This window comes from Pagrus pagrus (genome assembly GCF_965226575.1).
Source record: "Pagrus pagrus genome assembly, chromosome: 10".
NCBI lineage: Eukaryota > Metazoa > Chordata > Actinopteri > Spariformes > Sparidae > Pagrus > Pagrus pagrus.
The window spans coordinates 28,591,114-28,613,926 of NC_140194.1; the positions used below are offsets into that span (position 1 = coordinate 28,591,114).

A 22,813-nucleotide genomic window follows, 5' to 3' on the forward strand; every position below is an offset into this window, starting at 1 on the left:
GAGTGATCAAAAGAGCGGCTCTGTTCATTTACACAACGTCGGAAACCTGCGGGGCCTTGAAATAAAGTGAAACCAAGCAGAACAAAAGCTGACCTTTATGGCTGTTGTAGAATTGAATAAGGGTTCGATATATAAATCCTCCAGCAGGCTCAGTCATTAGTGGAGATTTTTTCTCTTTCAAATCAGCGCACTAAGTGAACCATGCCCGCCGCCGCCGTCTCTCTGACGTCAGCCATCTTGCTTATTGGAGATGGTTGCGCCTTTATAAATCTTGTTCACTGCAGTTGATGAAGTCTGAAAAGTTTCGACTCATTAGAGTAAAGTAGACTTGGCAGCCGCGCTCCGGGCCTCAGCGCTATCATGTGACAGCAGATAAGGTTATTGATTGGTCCGAGTAATAGAAGAAATGACAGCGTAAGCGTTTCCTGTTGTAGAAGGAAGTTGATGGATGGAGGGGAGGGAGGGAGGAGGCAGAGACGGAGCACCGCCCAGCTTCCAGCCATTTGTCTCTCTGCCTCTGTCACTCCCTGGTTTCTTCCCATTTCCAGCGTTCTTCTTCCATCACGCTGTTGTCTGAGATGTCTGTCTGTTTTGTGGCAGGCTCTTCCTGTTTCCATCCTCCATCACTCTGCCCATCACCCCTATCTCATGCATCTGTCACTCATCTCTGTTTTCAGCCCTTTCTGGCCTCAAACCCATTTTCTACTTCTCACTTTCTGTTCGACTCCTTTGTCCATCAGAAATGGCTCTGGAGACGGGGCAGAACAGGAAATCTCAGGTGACATTCAGATTCAAGTGATGCTGTAGGCCATTCGTTTTGGTTTTTCTCTGCACCTAAAGAAATTGTACTTTACCCAAATATATGGACAAACAAACCTGCGAAACTGACTTCAATCAATTCAACAAGAAAAACAGTTACATATGAGAAATTAAACTACTTCGTCACCATTCCAAGGGTAGTCCACTGATTTAGTATTGCACTCAATTAAAGTTGAAAGACTCATGGATCAGTGCCGCAGAGGCTCAGCTCCAAAAGCATCTGGGGCCAGATGCATGAAACTCCGTCAAGGTCCATGACTAAAACTGTGTGTACGCACAAAGACATCAAGAGGCTCTCCAACAATATCAGAACAGCTGTCATTTTGCATGACTGTTACACACAGCTGTGGCTATTTATAGCACCTGCACATGTACCTGTAAACCATCATCACTGTTATATCTCAATCTTAATAATTAATCTGTAGAGCTGAGACAAACTTCACACAGTGCTTCCCTTTTCAGGATCAAAAGAACAGATCATTAACAGGGGAACCAGGGTTCCAGTGTAAATAAAAAGAATGATAAAATGCTACAGGTCACTCCTTAATGTTATAAAATTCAGTTTATAAATGCGCCTCTGATTGACATTTTACTGAGCACTGTTTAGACTGCAAAATAACACATCAGTGACATTTGTGTTTTACTCAGGTAATGCTCGTCACCTTACACCAATCAGCAGCACTGTTTAAACTACCGACGGGTGAAGTGAATTACATCTCAGGAATGCTGAGGAACATGACAAAGAGCTCAAGGTGTCGACCTGGCCTCCAAACGCCCCAGATCCCAATCTTATCAAACATCCGTGGGCCGTCTTAGAACAGGTTCAATCCACGGAGGCCCCAACTCGCTGGGGAAGTTGGAGGCCATTTCAACACCTTGAGCCAAGTGCACTTGACCTGTGTGTGGGTGAGTGGGCCGTGTCAAAGCGTCATCCAGAAGAATGCTGCAAGCCAAGGTTTCCCAGCAGAACACTTGATTGATTCAAGATGATCATTGCTATTCACTATTCAGTGGTTTCAATGTTGTGTGCGGATCGGTGTATGTCTCATGTTCACCTCGCCATGAACTTGTGTCAGCTGGTCTGAAGTCTGCTCGAGAGAAACACATTTCACTGCACATTCTTCCTTCATGAGTACTAGTTTATACGTGGAAAAATGCTCAAGCATGGTTTTTGTGCATACACAGTGTTTATACATCTGGCCGCAGGTCCTACATTTCCCATAATGCAGCACAAACAGCATCATCAGTCACACCGTCTGAGACTCCAAACATTCAGTTTGTAACACATTAAACTGAACTTGATGTGTAAAATCTGTGGAGTGGCCCTTTAATTTGCACAAAGCAGTAAACACAATGATATCCTCGGCCTACAGACAAGAATGAGATACTTTTTTCTTCTCAGCATCACTTTTGATGGGTTTGATGCAAATAAAGTCTGGTTGGCCTCACTCATATATCACCATGTATTACTTGGAGAGAACAACATGATTACCAGTTGTGAAAATGCAGCATCTGCATCTGCCATTTGGACAGTAAACAATCAGTCACTATTATACTAGCCCACAAAATGTTTTACAACATCCACAAATGCCCGAAGCGTGGCAATACATTTAATGTGATGTAAAACTACACTTTTGGTAGATACTTTAAAAGCCCATCTGTCACAGTAATGTATCTGGATTAATACTGGCAGGACTCATGCATTTAAGAAGAAACTGCTGCTTAATAAAATAAAACGGGCCATTATCAAATCAGGCTGTCGAACAAGGATCACTCAGTCAAAACAGAGCCTAAAAGGATTAGCCTTTTGCTAATATTTGAAATATTGAAAGAGCAATGAAGAAGAGAATTCAAACCCTTAGTCACTGTGTTTTTTTCTTAAAGTCCTTTTCATGGGCAGCATTTACTGAACAGTGATTTATAATTAGGATGAACAGATGGAGTCTTTCTGCCCGTCTCCTCCTCTGTCCCTGGTCCTCCCATCATCAGTTACATCTCTCGTCCCTCTTTTGGCTGCTTCCTCTCACTCCCTTTATTCTCTCGTTCGTGTTTTCCTTTCCCGCCGTCCCTGCCTCTCCTCTCTTGTTCTCCTCTCTCCCTCGTGGTCAGTCAACCAGGGAGAGTCTTCTCTCTGCCAGTAAAGAATTCGCTGCCAAATCAGTCTGCACACACTGAACTGAGCGTGAATGATGGCGCTGGATTGATACAGACTCCTGTCAGAGAGTCTTGTTAGAGTCTTCCCTGCATGCCAAACTCTCTCTCTCTCTCTCTCTCTCTATGTATGTGTGTGTGTGTGTGTGTTTGTGCGTGTGTGTGTGTGTGTGTGAGAGAGAGAGAGACAGAGTTAGAGAGACTGCATGCAAAACGCCTTTCCTCTGTTTCTGACCCTGCTCCTCTCTGTCCTTCCTTCCTTCCTTCCTTCCTACTTTCCTTCCTTCCTTTCCTCCCTCTCTCTCCATCTGCTGCTCCTCTGCTATGCTGTGATAGTAATGTTGACACTAAGGAACTCTGTGGTAAGTAGACTGCCCACACACACACACACACACGCATAGACACACACTTCCCTGCCACTGTCCTCATTCTCTCTCTTATCTATTATTAAAAATTGCTTCTCAGTTGAAATGTAATTATTTTTTCTTTAAAATATCTGATATTAATTAAGCAACTGCAGCTACGGCTAACCGCTTCAAATTGTTTTGTGACTGTAAAAGTTGTATAAATCTTATAATGTGCCAATTTGCCTGCGTGTGTGTGTGTGTGCAGACTACTTTGCTAAGCACATGGGGGACTATGAAGGAGTTTTGGCCTCGCTGGAAACGCTCAACCTTTCCATCCTCAAAGCCATGGACTTCACCAAAAAGGTAAGATTGAAACAATTACTGTGGTAATAAGTGACAGTTGTCAGGTAACGGTGACGGCTTAAACACATTTCAACAATAACACAATAACAACAAAAAAGAGCCATAAAGTCAGCGAACCAACTCCGCAGTGTTAGCAAACAGTAATGTCTATATAAAGTTTGCTATTAGCCACCATAAGCTATGGTCAACAGACCAAGTGAGGCTGTAGAAAACCTGGCAGTTAACTTTTCTGTAAGCAACTAATATGTTCACATTTGTACCTGTGTATATATATACTACTGCTGACACAATTAACACGACCAAAAGAATTCATGTTAATGATATTATTGCGATATTAGCCACACACTGTGGTAGTTACTGCGTCTTCTACTTCTTTTTTCCATGCTATGGGGGTCACAAGCAGTGTAAAGGTGCACTACAGCTGCCTACTCTGACAGTGCAAGAATGGAAAGCAACAGAAATGATATACTGTAAGATGTGCTGGATTATTTACATGATATTATTGTATGTGTATTATTGACACAATATCAATATTTTAGATTTAAATATTACTATTATCATCAATATTGGTAAACAGTGACACCCCTAATACATACCATATAACATTCGTACAAACATGTTATATCACATTCACATTACATGTTTTTGACCTGACTTTCATATCGCTGCCAAGCCAGTGACCACTGTTAGAGACTGCGTTTCAACACTGGTTAATGTGAAACCACTGGATATTTTTAAGGAGACCTCAGGAAAACTTCCAGCTGTGTTTGTGGAAACCAGACCTGGTATTTTAAAGGTCCTATTTGTAAGAAAAGTTGATTTTTGAGTCGAAGTCTAAACTGATCAAATAATGATGCTCTGGGTTTCCCAACTTGTCAAAAACTGATGCTTTGGGATTGTAGGATGGGTCGGCCCCCATCCCAAACATAATCTTTTTCGTTTTGTATAACTTGCAGTGTGTTTACAAACTGTAAATGAGCCTGCTAACGAAACATCGAACGAAACGAAACGAAACGAAACGAAACAAGATGCCATCTACCAAGAGACAGACCCATTTCTCAAAACACACTCTTCCCCTTTTTTCACACATGATTCAGATTTGCCGAACTTTTGGAGAAATACTATACACACAGTTCCCTTCATGGATCATGCACAGTGGCACGAGCGTTAAAAATCAATAACTCAGACAAAAATGTTCACACACTAATCAGAACCTCAGGATGGATGGATGGGCCATGGGTCAGTTTTGGAACAAGGGATCCGCAAAGACCTGCAAAGTAGAAGAAGACACTGGTGAGGAGGTGGAAGAGTATAAGGAGGATTTTAGAAGTTTTTCTCTGCATGCTGCACAGCAAAACCTCCTGGAGGTGATGGTGGACCTGTGGTGATGTGTCTGTGGAATCTATCCAGAGTTTGATAAGACACACTGGGGCATGTTTCCCATGCTGGCAGGGCATGAGCAAACATAATGTGTGTTGTTGTTGAGATGTTATGGTCTGAGACAAGATGATGACATTGCTGAAGCTGAATAACTTTATAACTGCATTTTGGAATAATGCCTTTGGAAATTTGACAATGCATGGACTCAGGTACATGTCAGTGTGATATTCCAAAGCTCGGGTTTTGGACCAAAACAGCATATATTGTAGTATTTCCTTATCCACTATTGTAATGTGGAACAGTAAGAGAAAGAATGGTTTGTCAAGTTTCAGTGTGAGCGCTTGTGTTGGTGAGTGTGTGTGTATGTGTGTGTGTGTGTGTGTGTGTGGCTGTCAGCTGGAGAACACTAATGTTTTATCCTAGTTGTTCCCCATGTGCTATATATAGCAGCTGGTCCGCAGCCATACTCCCCTATCCATGTTCATGTTAGAGATCTGCTACAGTGTGTGTGCGTGTGTGTGTGTGTGTGTGTGTGTGTAGCACTCTGACTCTGCTCTGTGTGTCTCTATATCTCTATCCACCAGCTCTGTCTTAATCTTTCTTTCAGCTGCAGGCCATTCAGCAGCATACACACACACGCACACACACACACACACACACACACACACACACACACACACACACTTGCCCTCCCTTACACAAAACCTCAGGCTAGTTTCTCTCTAATGAGCAGCCATTGTTTAATCAATCAGTGGAGTGTCCCTCTTGTTCTGTTGCTATATCTCTGGTGCTCTCTCTTTTTCTCACTCTCATTCATACTATCCTTTCCCCTGTAATACACATGTACACACATACACATTCTCACACACGCATGCTCCTTTCTCAGGGGCCGTGATGTCCTATTATTGTCTGTTGCGGGCAGTGTGGAAGAGCTCCAGCAGTGCTGTGGAGGGGATGAACCAGCTCAAAGAGTCAAATAGCCAAACCGAAGCACAGACGCTGCTGACAGGTCAAATATTGATGTGTGTGTGCGTGTGTGTTCCAGATTTCGTGGCTGCAGTAGATTTTACTGCAGAGAGAGAGAAAGAGATTGGTCTCTAAAGTATCTTTGTTTTAAATATATCTGCTTTAGTATACTCAGGTATATATATCCTATTTATTCACATTTATTCATTTATATATTTATATGAATTATACATATTATACTGTGTTATATTCTATATTCACATAATCATTTAAGATAATGCATGTACATATAGCATTATATCAAGTTTTATTATGTTATATACTGTGTATCAGTCTGCATACAGTGCGTAGCCTTAGTTAAGAATAGATACTGCATGTATACAGTATATCCTTCATCCTTTTATCCTGTGCAGCTGAAGTCATACATACATTTTCATATGTTAGTACACACTGTGTGTATTAGAATCACGGGTGCAATTATCCATCTCGGACATATCTTTGACAGGTGAATCGAGCATATACAGTCTTTATTATTTCTATTTTTTTTTTCTGTTCATTGATTTTTGTCTTGTCATGTATCATTCAATCTGTCAGCCATGCAGCGAACATTTTAGTTTTAGTTTTTCAGTCAAAAAGGGACCCAAACACACGAGGTAGGCAGGTAAAAGAACAAATGGCGAGCTTTGATAACAAAGCTGATGATTACTCACTGCCCTATTCTTCCAAGCAGCCACGCCACTCTTTTAACAAATGTATCCACACATTCACATAGACGTGCATCCCTAAGACAGGGTGTAGGCAGCTCTATGCTTAGGCTTAGTAAAGACTACTCGATGCAACCCAGTCCTGGAGCTCTTCAGCAAGAGTCTAAGTGGACTGTCTGAGGGTTAATCCACAAACAGTGATAAAGGCTTAAGTCACTGGGCCGGCAGTAATTGCTGCATATGTTTCAATTTAAGGTTACTCCTTTAACAGGAGCCGGGTGATGCTCATTTCTTTATCCTTTTCTGCAGAACTACTTTGTCTTTACCTATCACTGCCTCCTCTCTGTACTGCGTGCCTCATTATTCAATTCCACACCCTGCTCTCCACCTGCGCTATTCCTCTTTTCTCTCTCCCCCATTCTGCCATGTTCAAAAAAAGGTAGACAATCCCATTTCAAACAGTGAAATCAATGCTTCCAATGTTCAAGTTTTTTGTTTTTTGTTGTTTACCTTTAAAGGAGTTTCAAGACAACACCGCAGTGAAAACTGGAGAAAATCTCCAAATGGAGGTAGATGTGCGGAGGCGGAGTGGGTGGAGCTAAAAGACAGTGTGATATTAGCTCGAGCAGAGGGCTGTAGTCTGAGCCTTGGCCTTTTAGAGCACAGCGAGAATTGATTCGCTCTACACCTCAATGGATTTAGACAGAGTGAGAGAAAGTGTGGAGAGTGGAACAGGAGAGCAGACTTCACTAGTTTCTTTTTAATTAAATAAATAGAGCACTTGTTTGAAAGATAAGCGGCAAGTTTAAAATGTCTCCTGATTATGTACCTGCAATGGAAGATGATTAAAAGTACTGCTGCTCCTGGAACAATACAAATTGTGGTAGTCAGTACAATACCTGCATAATTGTCTCTGCCATTATTTCTTGACGATAATATAAATCATTTGGATGTGTTCAGCCACAGCTGTGATCTGCGCATTCTGCAACAACCCGGAGAGATACTCATACTTTGTGTCGGTGTCACCATCGCTCATCAGCCTTTCCGTCGAGTTCCCAGAGGGACAACCAACACACTAATAATTCATGCAAATGTGATATTTCCATTCACTTCATGCAGTATTCATTATTTTGACTGTCAAGGTATCAATTAGTGGATGCAGTCATTGCTGCCTGTCTGCAGAGGCTCGTGAGATTCTGCAGATGAGCTGATCATAAAGTAATTAGTGGTGATTAATAAACTCCAATCATCTCTGACCCCACATCAGATCAGCTCGGCATTAACTGTAATTATCCTGCTAATACACACAGAAAGAAGCAGAGTTCTTTCATATACATAATTGTCTTTAGATGCTAAGATTACAAATTAAGAGATGTATAAACACTGTGATCTGATTTGTATCTTTTACCTGTGCTGTTAATTGCATGCCCATCTTATTGACTTCTTACTGTAATGTACTGACACTGAAACAATTGCTCGTTATTTGGGACCAGATTACCAACAATTGTTCCAAACAATAGACCTTATTGTGCACAGTGGTAGTCAATAACATTGTGCACGCTCACAGACTGACATGGCTTAGTGGGACACCTAATGGAACAGAGCCATCGTTAATGTTATTACTAACACCCGTGCTTTGCTCCTGATGGCTGCTCCATCAGTGTGTGAATGTGTGTGAAGGGCTGAGCATACACATATCATAGGGTGCTTCCGATAGCTCAGGTTGGCCCCTTGCATGGCAGCCTCTGCCATCGCTGTATGAATGTGTGGGTGAATGTGTGAATGTGGCTCAGAGCGCTTTGAGTAGCAGGTAGACTAGAAAAGCTCTATATAATTGCAAGTCCATCTATCATTCCTGCTGTGGCAGGTCAAAATGTCTGCTGAGAAAAACTCCTTCTCCCTGCTTCAGCCGAAGAGAGTGAGTCCTGCAAACACTGAATCATTACGTTCTGTTAATGTGTGTTCTTTGGATGGTGAACGCTGGACCCAACAACCAAATCACCACAGTAAATGTTGGCAATGCATGTTTCTGCAAATCATAGATATGTTGCAACTTAACGTTTCTCCAGGCTCAGTTTTCAATTGTATCTTGTGACAACACTGTGCTTATTCTCTGGTTTGGTTCAGGCACAAAAAACATTTAGTCAGGGTTACAAAACGACCATGTTCGGGCTTAAAACACCTGGTTTTGTCGCCACAAACACAGAAGGAAATTGTCCCGAGGTCACCTCAAATCAATAAATCAATCAGTGTTTATTTCCAATTCACAACGAATGAATGAATGGCGGAACCCTCGAGCTAAACCAGACTCAGTAGTGGGCGGCTATCTGCCTTGACTGGTTGGGTTGAGAGAGAGAGAAGGAGAGAGAGAGAGGGGGGTAAATAATTTAAATAAATAAAATAATCTCCAGTACAGTCATGCTCATGAATATTGAAACACTGTGGTCCCTCATCTAGAATATCCAGTGGTGTCTCACTTACAAATATTGAACCACAGGCTTGAACTGCCATCACTGACTTTCTCACTGACCTCCTCACCGTCCCCTCCACCTTCCAAATGGAAAATCACAAACAAGTTATGTGAATGTGATTTGACACTGTTTGTGGAGTCGTCAACATGGTCAGAGCCTACAACATGTACAAACATGAATGTATCAGTGGCTTGCAGAAACGTTAACTACCAGCGACTGGGCTGATTTTGTACCAGAAATTAAAAAAACTTTTTTTTTAAGTCATTCATTCTTTTTTTAAATTCTCTTTATTTTTATAAATAATATGTGACCATTTACAGAGTGAGACACAGTAGAGTTATTGCTCAAATAGTGATGGATCGATGGAGTCATGCATGTAAAAACATCATGATCTCTCTCTTTCACTGCAGAAGCTGGATTATACACAGAGAAAATACAGAGCACAAAGTTGACAGATTTGATTTCTTAAACTTTGACTTACTTTTGGTTAAAAGAAATGAAAGTTCAAGGTTGTGAGTAAGATAATGGACATTGGACCATTAAAAGACGAAACAGATCTTGGTCTTTATTGGCTTTGTCAACTTCTTTCTTTTTTCACAGTAAAACACAGTAAAAGGAGTCAGCTGTTGTGTTGGTGTGGAGCATCTCGCTGCGGCTCATGTCAGCAGGGCATCAAGAGTTGTTGCAGATTAATGTGGTGACAGTTGCCATGGAGGCAGGATACTTTCGGGGCAGTTGTCATGGGGACAGGTTGAGTTGATGTCGAGCCGGCTCTGCTAACTTTTGTGTTTGCAAGAGGATCCCACTCATGTCGTCATCCAGCATCACATGCAGGACAGACTGTGGGCTTTGGTTGACATCTCTGACGTCTCCCTGACAGTTTCATAGCTAACTACAGTTCTTTATTTCCAGGAGCGACTCCACTGTGAGCGAGATCAGAGGTGATCACCAATTGTGAGCGGCGTAGAATAGTTAAAGAAAACTTTAAAAAGGAAAAGCTGACAGTGAGTATGAGAAAGCGTGTCTCCTTCTTAACTGCAGCAGCAACTTTACCCAAATGACACCTCCGAATGTCATGATTTAGACGACGTTAGAGAGCAAATATATAATCCGCAGGGATGGAGTGAATGTGTTGAAAGGCTTCAAATGTTGTGTTGCTTCAACTATTTTATCTTTTTCTTTTTTGTGAAAGCTTTTATGGCGCTATCAGAGTCAGTAGTGGCTCCAGAAAACAATTTTAATTGGCTTGCCAGCAGGTGGAGATACTGTAAGTACGGCCCCTCCCATGAGGACTGTGTGTGTGCGTCTGTGTGTGTGTGTCTGTGTGTGTGTGTGTCTGTGTGTGTGTGAGCTGAAGCAGGCGACAAAAAAAAGAAGAGAGGGAGAATTCATTAAATCTCCTGTCCTGTCTGTCTTGTATAAATGCTACGTTCAATGAGCCACTCTCATTAGCACTTTATTTTTTGAAGCTTTTCACTGAGCAAGCCACCACACTCACTGGCAACTCTACAGGCATGCACACACACACACACACACACACACACACACACACACACAGTGTCTCAGACTAAAATCTTGTTAAGCCCATCTTTTTTTTTTCAGAATCTGTTCAGGAAATTGTTTTGTGCCGGTTAGTTTAGCTTCTTCTTATGTGACTCCTCCTCCCCACCTCCTCTTCCTCTCACCTCCCTTTTCTCTCATCTTCTCCTCTTTCATCTGGGCTCTATTGTCTTCATACACCCCCGAGTCAACGCCGTCTCCCACCCACCTCATCCTCTTCATCCTCTCCTTTCTTCATGAAGATTAAGGTGAAGAAGATCATGGGGAAGAGGGAGGCGATTTGGTCGGTACACAATAACATGACAGCGGGACGAGGAGAATAAGAGGAGGGGGATCGATGGAGGAGAATGGGAAGGGGAGAAAGGGCTACAGGGAAGGGAGGCGATGAGAAAGGGAGAGTGGGTGAGGCGAAGGGAGTGTGATGAGACTAGGCAGGAAGTGAATTTGTGATGGATAAAGGGATGAAACAGAAGTCAGTGTGTAAAAGATCTCAGCTGGCTCAGTCAGTGGGTACTGTATGACTTTGCGTTGCATTCATCACTTATTCATTAGGATTTAATGGGGTTTGGATGAAGATTGTGTATATGCACATACAGTATGTTGGCAATGCAGTGGTGGAGTGTTGCTCAGCTGATCTGGTATTCTTGAACTTTTATCCTTGTGGGAGTTAGTTTGGTTTTCAAAGCCTCAATGTGATCATTATCACGAAGCCCCAAAACTGACAAAAGGCAGTAAGAGCTGATACATGAATAAATAATATGTTAGTTCCATAGTTAGGATCAAGTATAAAAGGAAACAGAAAGCTTTGTACTTTTTCCTTGACTACCCTCCTGCTGCCCTCTACATACAGTACTGTACATGGACGCACCAACTAATTATCATATTAGCATAAAATGTTGCGTGGGCAAATAGAAAAATGATTAAATGTGTGCTGAGATCAAAGGAAACAAAAGCAATAGTCTAAATAAAGAGTCGAATTAAGTAAATTGATTGGCATTAAAGGTGCAATATGTGCAAATCTTACTTATAATCATTCAGAAAAATAATCAACAGAACGTGGAGAAATATTATGACGTTATGTATTTCATTGCAGGACTGCACCTGAGCTAACAAGCTAACGGCAGCCGCAGTTAGCAGCAGTTAGCAGTCACCCTGGTGATAGGCTGCCACCTATTTGTTTTGAGTTTGAATTCAGCCGGTGTCCACCTCTTACATGCTGCAGCTTTAAGGCCAGAGTGGAGGTGTTACATCTTAGAGGTTCACAAAGTAAACAAACCTGCGCCGTAGCCTACACTTCATGAGCAGACAGCATGTAATTAGTGGCATTAAATAAGGGCAACAACAGCATCTAAATAGAGCCAAGGGGTTTGCAGGTACGTTAACATGTGATTTAATGTGCTGCAGCTCAGCAGCTAATAAGCCATCCAGCCTGTGTTGTGTTAGCAGTACATTTCTCCCCAGTTAAAGTTTGTTTGGTGGCTCGTTCAACGAGCTAAAGTGCAGGACAAGACATGTGTTCATGTCCGTAAGTTAGATAAGAGGGAGACTTTAGTAGGAAGCTGTTTTGAATTTGAATCCAATGGAACAGTGAAAACTGCCATATGAAGGTAAAGAATGTAAATGCAGCGAGAAAAGGTGAATATATGAGTCTCCACTTAATGTTCAATTAGATCAGATTAAATAGTTGTATCAGAGGACTTATCACATGTCTTCACCATAATATGTTGGATAATTTCCTCCCAAATGTGAGGGCACGTTCTAAATTACATACATGGCAGGTTTAATAATTACAAATTACTGAGTGTCCCCAGGTGATTTTGCTGCGGTGCACAGGCAGCAGTGTGTACTCCTGAGTGTGTGTTTGTAAAGCATGTGTGTGTGTATAGGTAGCCAGCTGGTGCCAGGAGTTCAGTCAGGGGCATTCCTGCAGCCTGGAGACACACACATATATTATATACACATGTATCACTAAGTGGTGTCAGCCCTGATAGCTAGTGCATCCCTCAGCCTGTAGAGCCTGGTGCCCAAGGTTATCGCTTCCCCCTGTGATCAAGGAGCAAGATGTGTGCTGGGTTTTAAAGAAATAAAGTTACACTCAGGGAATGAGGAGAGGAGGCAAGTGAGGGGGGTGTTGATGAAGAAAAGTCAGGGTGAGGAAGGAATTTCACAAAGGGCAAAAACATAGAAAAGAAAGAACGCACTGGAAGAGGACGGAGTGAAAGAACAAGAACGAGAAAAGAAATTGAGGGAGGGAAGGAGACGCTGGAAGAAGTGTGGGAGTATAATGGGAGTTTGAGAGTCAGGAGGTCAGACACAGTGAGAGGAAGAGATGAGGAAGGTCAAAAACAGCTCGACATCTTTCTCATGGCTGCCATCACTGTCTGGATGAGGAGGAAGCTCAGGAGCTCCGTCAGTGAAGCTCATTACAGATTACATGGTTTCATTTCATCATTCAGCTCCACAGTGGTACATTATGCCACTTAAACATTCACCACAGTTTGGCTGAGCTCATCTTTTACATGTTAACACTTTGTGCACTCCAGCTGCAACAGAGCCAGCAGTAACACTGGCTCTACCATCACACAGGGTTTACATAGACTCACAACATAGCAAAACTATCTCTGCTGATTTCTGCTCAACACTGACCTCTATCACAGTGGCAGTAAAATAATGTAAAAATGTAACACTCTGTTCCCCAGGTAGTTACTCGGCTTAATTTTACCTTTGAAAAATCAAATTCCCATCATCCTCAGCTGGAGCCTACTTTGCTCAGTGCCAATCAAGTAGCAAAATATTAGTCTTCTAACCCACTTAACTAAAAAAGCAAACGTGGTAAACATTACACCTGTTAAGCATCAATATGTTAGCATTGTCGTTATGAACTTGTTAGCATTCTAGTGTTTGTATCTAGCTCAAAGCACTGCTGTGCCTAAGTACAACCTGAGAGAGCTGCTAGCATGAATAATTTAAGTCTCCTTGACCTTGACCTTTTTTTCTATTCAGACATTAGCCTTAGGCTAGCATAGGATATTTCAAATTTCTGCCATGACTCGACTGAGATAGTGGAGGGAAACAGTCTTGCATCCAATTGTCTGGTGGGGATGCTCAGCAGCCACTTACAAATTAACTCTTTTCTGATGTTTTTCCCCCCTAAATATATGTAGGTCATGAAGCCTTAAGCTACTGTGCTACTATAAATCCAAATGTCATCAACGCCCACATGTCTCCAGGAGCCCAAGTTCCCATCGCCCAGCACAGATGTTCAGCTGTGGTCATCTCTGCTCCCTGAAGATCTTCTCGCGTGAGCTCATGACATCCCTTCAACTCGCTACATCTTTTTCTATAGGCTTGTTTCATTAACGCTGTACTACAACAGCAGAGCAACAGAAATAAACAATGACAGGCTTAACTGAAACCAATATACCACCATGCTTTTTAGCTGCAAAGCTTTGAATAGTTTCTGAGGCAGTAGTTGATTTTTAACCTGCAGACGTTCCCAGGTCAGAATTAACAATAATCGCTTTCATGTGTGTCAGTGAAACCGGCCTGTACTGTAACAGTAGCAGCATCACTGTACAACCCCTCCCTTCTCTCTTTCTACCCTACATTAGCATTGCAGATAGAGCATTTCCTGTCTGCTTCTCTCATAGTTGGAGCAGGAGTGCAGCAGAAGAGCAGTCAGCAGGATACTATAAGGGATTTCAGTGTTTCCAGCAGAATGGCTCTGCACCTGTGGGGTGGGGGAGGGGGGTGGCAAAGTATCGGTATTTGACAACCTGAGAATGAAAAACAAAAATCAACCATCCGTCTTCAGATCACAGATGGCGTCATTCTCTCGGACAAATAAACAATAAAAGCTAAAAATACTAAAATGGGTCACCAAATATACTTTGGCTGCCGTTAATATACATGGGTGGCCCGCCCGAGTGAAGTCTATGTGTGGGAAACACTGGATTTGTATAGCCACGTTTCCATTGCATGGTACAGCTCAGCCTGTGACCAGCACAGACGTGTTGAGGGGCTGAAAAAACTAGCCCTACGGCTGTATTCACACCATATCAGGCGTTGCAGTGATTATCACGGGGGTGTGCATTGGAGCAGAAGTGTGATGCAAACGTTAAAAGTGGAGGCATATGTGGAGTGTTTTATTCACAGGGCATCCTAACAGTTTAGGATCCAAAGCCCTCACATAAAGGCTAAAAACAGCTTCAGTTCTTGTGTCGCATGTCATTATGAAGTTGGCTGTTTCCCGCCGAGGCATATGGCTATCAAAGAGTAAGTGTGGATGATATATTGGTGGTGTATATTTTGTGTATATGTTGGTCAAAATGTAGCAGTTATGGCCTGCATTATGTAGCCACAACGGCAAAAATAAAAAAGAGGGGGCAGCTCAGCCAGAGATAACAAATGGTCTCTTTATTTGGCAACTTTAGTCCAACCCTTGTACGTGTTCATGGGCAAAATGCCTCAACTTACTTTGAGTACAAGGTACTTTTCTTTTATACTACAATTGGCACCACTTCACCAGCGCAGATGGCACCACCTAATCTTCAATGCAAACTCAACACACAGGAACAATGGAGGATATCTTTTCCTTTTCAGATCCTTTCATCAACAAACAAACAGGGGAGCTTCTGCTCTTTGTCAGTTGACCACAGCATGGTTATGTGGGCTGCCATGTTTTAAAGCTCTGGGTTGAGTAAATAAAAAAAATGCGGTTGCAATTTGTGGTCAGTCAGCAAGCAGGATGTCTGTGCTGTGCAAAGTGACGATTCTAGTGACGAATCTCCCTGATCACAAAGTGGTCTGCAGTGTTTCCACTCCACTGTTTGTGCTATCCACAACTTTTGACAGTGGAATACCAAAGAAGAGCTCATCAATACAAACTGAGCTCTACAGTACCAGGCAGTGACAAACACACATTATGTATGTGTTCCTGTCTGTCCCCTGTTTACTCTGTCAAGGTGTCGATCCGTACAGAGCAGAGTGGACATTGAGCGACAAATGCAGTATGTGACTAACCGTATGCTCAGTGTCTCACACAACTGTTAATGATGTGGACATGAATAATTTGTGTGTGTGTGTGTGTGTGTGTGTGTGTGTGTGTGTGTGTGTGTGTGTGTGTTTGAGTGAGAGAGAGAGGCAGAGAGAAAGAGAACTGGCACTGTGTGTTACGTTGTCAGCTGGGTGTGTGTTGACTGATGAGGTTACACCCAAGGCATGAATAATGCAGAGACTGTAGGAGTGAGAAAGTGTGTGTGTGTGTGTGTGTGTGTGTGTGTGTGTGTGTGTGTGTGTGTGTGTGTGTGTGTGTGTGTGTGTGTGTGTTGCGAGAAAGAAAGAGAGGTGGATGGGTAATTGGGGAAAGGAGAGCAGAGAGAGCTCCACTGAGGGATTTGATATGGAGGTGAGGTTGTGAGAAAGTAAAACACACAAATGAAACAAAAGCTCTACACAATGAACAGAACGTTGTCCTCCTTCTCCCCTAACCCACTTATTTTCTTCCCCTCTGCTCACTTCCAGTCTTCCACTTCCTGCCACCTTCCTCACCTCTCTTATCTCCCTTTCCTGAAGCACCTTCTCTCCCTCCTGCTGTTTCTCCCCGCCTTTGACCCCCGTCATCCTCCTCGCCGCCCGCCATTCTTGCCTCTTTCTCAAGGCTGATGAAGCTGGCATGATATCTGAAGAGTCAGTATGTTTCTGATGCTTGTTAGCGGGTTCGCCTTCTGTTTAGAAACAAACTCAGGCAGGCTGCCTGCTGGTAAAGTCCACGTTTCCAACAGTCACTTCCACCAGTTAAATCTCTCCAAAAGACCAAATATTTGGTCATGTATTAGCTTTCTCTCTTTTTAGCTGTGTTCAATCCCGACTGCAAACACATTATCACGGGGGACCGATGGTACTCAGTTTAGAATGTGTTGAACCACAGTATGGGTATTTGTCATTTCTAACTTTCAAGTCTTCAACTTTCAAGACTGTATATTAGATGCACTTGTGAAGAACATGTTTATCATAGCAGTCTTCAGTCCCAGTGATTTCTCCAGCTCTCATGTTTCTGTGATGGAATGAGCGAAACAGGATCAAAAATATACATACATTTGTGTATAATAACATTTGGTTAAATGTCCCTTGGCCCTTTTTGCCTCACGAGGCACTTTTGATAGATATCCACAAGCTTTTGGCAGGCCTCTTTTAACCAGATGAATTTGTTAGCTTCCTGGCACAGACTTGTTTCTTCAGCATGGTCCACATGTTCTAGTCAGGACTTTGGGCAGTCCATTCTATCCTGATTGATCTAATCCTTCCCCACTTCTGATGTGTGTTTGGGATCATTTCCTGTTGGAACACCCAGCTGCACCCAAGAGCCAATCTTCTGCTGATGATTTGAGGTTTTCCTGAAGAATTTGGAGATAATCCTCCTTCTTCATTATTCCATTTTCTTTCTTTAGAGCAGCAGATCCACTGGCAGCCAAACAGCCCCACAGCACAATACTACCAGCAATATGCTTGACAGTAGGTATTGTGTTCTTGGGGTTAAAGGCCCATCTGACCACAGTTTTCCTCCAGCAGGTTTTTTCTTTGTCCGTATGATCAGTAGCAAACTTCAGTCGAGCTTTAAGATGCTGTGTCTGGATCAAGAGCTTCTTTCTAACACAGCAGCCTCTCAGCTCATGTTGATGTAAAACACACTTGACTGTGGACACTGACACCTGTTCTTCCAGCAGCTTTTTGGTGGTTTTTGGTTGACTCTTGACCAGCCTGAACAATTTCTCTCAGCAGCAGGTGATAGTTTGTGTTTTCTCCTGATCGTGGCAGTGACACAACTGTGCCATGCACTTTATACTTACAAACAGCTGTTTGCACAGTTGATCTTTTGAGTTCCCCTCATTCCATCACAGAAAAATAAGAGTTTATAAACCACTGGAAGTGAAGACTGCCATGATATACATGTTCTTTACAAGTGTGTGTACATTTTTGACCACAACTGTACATATCCTGTTAGATCTATTTCTCATCCTCTAAAAAATGTAACAGCTACAAACAGTGGCCACAAAACCAAGCAGAGAATAGATGCTGATAGTGTAGTGTGTGTGTGTGTGTGTGTGTGTGTGTGTGTGTGTGTGTGTGTGTGTGTGTGTGTGTGTGTGTGTGTGTGTGTGTGTGTGTGCGCGCATGCCCATGCTCCCGTTAGTGTCCTGCTAATGGACTGGTAGATGTCTCCAGAGGAGGAGCAGCGGGTGGTCACTCATACTAGTCCCACATTAGTTCTGAACCACAAACACACACTCACACAGGCAGTGTACAAACGTGGTTACACTCTCTATGGTGAGCGTGTGCTGCAGCTGGGATGTCTTCATCACGGGAGGAAGCTGAGATGGTAGGGTGAAAAAGGACAGGCCAGAGAGACCAGGAGACGCAGGCTGGGAGAGTGTGTGTGTGCACACGAGAGCACACTTGGCTGTGTTTGTGGTTCTGTGTGTGTCTGTGTCTGTGTGTGTGTGTGTGCCTCCACACTGACTTAAAGCTGTGACGAGGACTGTGAGAAGAAAGAAGAGACATTTTAAGGGAAAATGTCTCTCAGTTTAAAAGGTCTGCTGCTCAGATATAATTTCCTGCATACTGCTAAAATGGCGTTGCTTAGAGACATATTGACTGTGGTTGCTAGGATACCACTTTAATTGGTTGATGTGTGAAACTGAGGCAGGGTTGTGGGGGTTTTCAGATGTAGAGGGCCAGCCGGGGAGATACGCTTGTGCTTCCTGACACATCAAACCTCTGTTATCCCTCTGTTACCCTCGCAGATAGAGACCTACTGTAGGGAGACGACGGCGGCTCTGCAGAGACCTGTGAAATAAAAAGTGATACCTCTTGAGCTGCGAAATGAAAGAGACGCCACATCCAAAAACCAACACACCTTCTCACAGCAGACGATTCAGACTAGCTGCAACATAAACAACTTTTTATTGGTTGCCATGGTAAAAAAGAAAAACGAAAAAAAGATCAAACCAATAAAAAGTAATGAAAATTCTAAAAATAGGCAGCTCAGGAAGCCTCTAGAGATTGCACCTTGGTAGGCTGAGATGTGGGCGTTGTAGTGCCTGGAGCCGTTTGAAGACCAGCTGAAGGAACTCTGTGAACAGTAAACTGCTCACAGGCAACATGCTACACACTACAAGCTGTGCACACTCCTCTCCTCTCCTCCCCTCTCCTCCCCTCTCCTCTCCTCTCCTCTCCTCTCCTCTCCTCTCCTCTCCTCTCCTCTCCTCCCCTCCCCTCTCCTCTCCTCTCCTCTCCTCTCCTCCCCTCTCCTCTCCTCTCCTCTCCTCTCATTTCATCTCCTCTCCTCTCCTCTCCTCTCCTCCCCTCTCCTCTCCTCTCCTCTCCTCTCCTCTCCTCTCCTCTCCTCTCATTTCATCTCCTCTCCTCTCCTCTCCTCCCCTCCCCTCTCCTCTCCTCTCCTCTCCTCTCATTTCCTCTCCTCTCCTCTCCTCTCCTCTCCTCTCCTCATAGCAGGTGGAACAGGGGGGCTTTCTGTCCCTGACAACAGCAGAGACACCATTGAGAAGAAAGCTCTGTATTACTGCTGCTGCTGCTATGGTTGCTTTGACACGTGTAGTAATAAAACATACATTATTTCCTTTTATTTTTGGGCTTGCACTGACTTTTTCTCAACAAACCATAAGCTGTACATTTGAAGACATATGTACCGACAGATAACTCCTGCGCTGGACAGTTCATTGATGCCATCTTGCATCATCAGAGAAAACCAAGCTCCAGTGACCGACAGCCCCCTGTGCTGTTTGAGCCTGTTCTTACTGGCATCGCATAAAATACAGCAGCCTGGTCAATGCGTCCAATGGTTCAAAGTGTGGCACTGTAGTTCCTCTAGCGTCACATCTTGAAACCCCCCTCTAGTGCAGTAGTATAAAGAGTGAGAAAGTCTAAGTTATGAGGTATTGGGTGTGGTTGGGTGGGTCTTTTGCAGGACTATCCCTCTGGAAACCAGGGATTGCGTCAATTGAGTACAATTTATATAATGTAAGTAAGTGAACATACATTAATGTCATAACCGATAACGTAAGTTGAATGAGTGACATCACATACAATACACAGTTAGTCACTCTGAAACCTAACCCAGAACTTGTTATTGCCTGATTTTAACCAAACCGCAACTGTTTGACTATGTTAAAAACATGCCAAAAGTCTTATATGTCATACAATGTGGGCTGTTTTTCAGCACACTTCATTTTGGAAGACTGATTGGAAGTTGTATGTTATGTATTGTTGCTATCTTCGCCGCAAAGTCTTTATTAAAGTGTAACCCGACGTTGTATATAACGTATTGGTGCTAACTAGACGGCTGAGCTTTTCATGTGCAGAACTTACACTAGAGTATTCAAGGACAATTACGCAAGCCAGAGGCCGGGCTCAAACCACCAGCCCTCCCATTAGTAGATGACCCGCTCGACCTCCTGACCCACAGCCATCTTCTCTGGTGTCACAGAGAGCTCATGAAGGAATGACTGATAATGAGCATCATCAAAAGTGTAACACAACCTCATTTTGGAATAATAACAACCAGGAAGAAAAAGGTAATAAAAATGACCTCTAATACATTAAGACAGATAGAAAACTGTATAATGAGTAAATGTAGGGTGGGACACAATTAAGCTTAACACACGTCTGCTTTGACTTCTTTTTACTTTTAGATAGTTCCGCTGTTGTCTTTGGTTATGATCATGTAACCAGCAGTCATTATTACTCCCTGTTCATACTGTCAAGAACCTGCAGAAAAAAGGCTCATGTCATGCCTTGTTGGCCTACAGAGGCACAAATCTGAGCAACACTGCAGCCCTCAGGGGACATCGCCTTTGCACTCCATTACCCACTTATCCAGAGACATTGCAGCCAGCTCTCCCTGACCTGCAAACAGACCTGCACAGGAGAGGGGAAAAAAAGGATGCCAAATGTTTCTATATGGGACAGACCAAGAGATTATGTGAAACTGTCACCAGAAGCCTCAGGTTGAAAATAAAGTTGAGCAGACATTTCTATAATAGCTAATTGAGGACCATTTTCGCCTGCAGTCAAGTCTCTGAGCACAGGTCAGGCAAAGAAATGCAATAAGAGAGACTATGAAGATATGGTAATGTGAAGAATTTAATTTCCTTTTACTCTGCGAAAAAAAAAGAGTTAAAAAAGGAGAAAGTGAAATGAATTGCTCTGTATGCAGAGCGGCCTTGAGCATGTGACGGCCTGTTTCAAGTGCTAATGCGTGTCCATAATAGATTAGATTCAAACACACTGACCTTTATGTCGGTGGTGATCGGGACAGTTGGTTGAAGTGTAGAGTTTGATCTCGCAGCAGGGCGCCACCGTGTCCAATCTCAAATCTCACCATCTTGGTCTTGCAATCTGTAGGAGGGCGGGACTCGTTTCAGTCGAAGCAAGTGAAACATAGCTGCGGCCACCACCGTCTGTGTGTCACTAAGAGATTTGAACAGAAGCCGAAATTCATTCACTTTAAACACAGATGGTTTCATGTGTAACCTGGTGATGTAGTCATAGGCCAGGATCAGGATAGTTCAGGGTTACTACTGCTGCTGTATACTAAACTGTTACAACGTCTTTCAGCAAACAGTGTTTGTTAAAGGAGACCTTTCATGCTTATCTGTTTTTTTTCCTTTACTTCAGCATTTTTCATCAGTTCTTGTGCATGTAAAAGATCTTGAAATATAAAAGGTCAAAGCCTGCACCAACAGAAGCTCCTCTCTCCCACAGAAAACACTGCTCCTGAAACGCCTCGTCAGTACTCCCTCCTTTAATTCCGTGACTTTGTGACATCATACTGCATCATGTCACACATTTTCATAATTTCTGCCCAGCAGCTAGTTTGGCACGGCTGCTTTGTTGTTGTTAGTGGTGTTGGGTCAGACATGTGTGAGCTGACCAGTCACTGGGTATTGAAACAGAGCGAGAGCAGACAGAGGAGGAACACTAAAGCATGTAAACATATTCTAGTAGTAACCAAAAATACAAGGATGAACCTGAAAATGTGCTTAATATATCTCCCTTAAGTCAAAGCACTCTTTATTGCCTCAATAGGAACCTAACACCACATTAAGAGCCTGCCAAACTGTTACGATATAAATATGAGTGTATTTCTTCACACACTTCTACATTTCCTGGCCTACAGGTGCTGAAAACAGCTGGGTTTTAGCTGACTGATTATTTTTCAGCTTATATTTTGAGCAGCAGAGAAAGTACAGTTTTGTCGATCCGCATGAGATGCTGAGGCCAGACAAACCCAGGATCTGGCACACATTGAAGTTTTTTCATGTATTTGCAAGATGTTTACACTTTGTACCATGATCCAGGGCCTCATGTTTCAAAGGAGTTTATGTTCTGACCTAAATATGGTGCAAGGAAAAGGTCGCTCTCCTCTCCTCTCCTCTCCTCTCCTCTCCTCTGAGAGCTGCTTAAGGTGACTCAATTTACCTCCTGTGAGACAGATCAAGCTCCTTCAAACTAAGCTGAAGGATATAGAGAATTATCAGTGGATCAATACCAACACTTACATCCCCTCTCCCACCCTGCTGTCTGAGTGATGGCCAGCTTGCAACACCTTCTTCTTTACTCAAAGTTGTTCATGCTTGACATGCCAGCACTGGCACGCCTGGAAGGCTGTTGTGACATTATTTAGACTAGACAACACTACAGGCACAATTATATGGTCGCCAACCCCCAATCAATACTCTAGATTGGGGGTTATACACAAGGGGAGCGCCACTCACTGTCTTATTATGCAGTCCGTACCCCATCATTACAGATTGGTGGAAGCTTTCATGAGCATGACTGCTAGTTTGTCAGAGTGAATGAAATCAGTGAGACTTTGCGAGAGTCTTTTTTTTTTAAGTAACATCACATTATTTGATTTCTAATTCTGCTATGCTCATATTTCCAGAACACTTCATAATAATAATAATAACCACCATCAATTCATGGTAAATGTAAAGTTAATAAAACTTTAGTTTACAAACAATGAAATGCT

General features: G+C 43.0%; 1 protein-coding gene across 2 annotated transcripts in view; it reads left to right on the plus strand.

The window, feature by feature from the left end:
- necab2 (N-terminal EF-hand calcium binding protein 2) overlaps nucleotides 1-22,813 on the plus strand; it is a 144,296-nt gene that overhangs the window by 41,927 nt on the left and 79,556 nt on the right. For both annotated transcript variants that reach the window (XM_084364882.1, XM_084364883.1), the window contains exons 4-5: nucleotides 3,307-3,332; nucleotides 3,583-3,680. In XM_084364882.1, coding sequence (XP_084221008.1) covers nucleotides 3,307-3,332; nucleotides 3,583-3,680 — 124 coding nt within the window. The remainder of the gene's footprint in view (nucleotides 1-3,306; nucleotides 3,333-3,582; nucleotides 3,681-22,813) is intronic.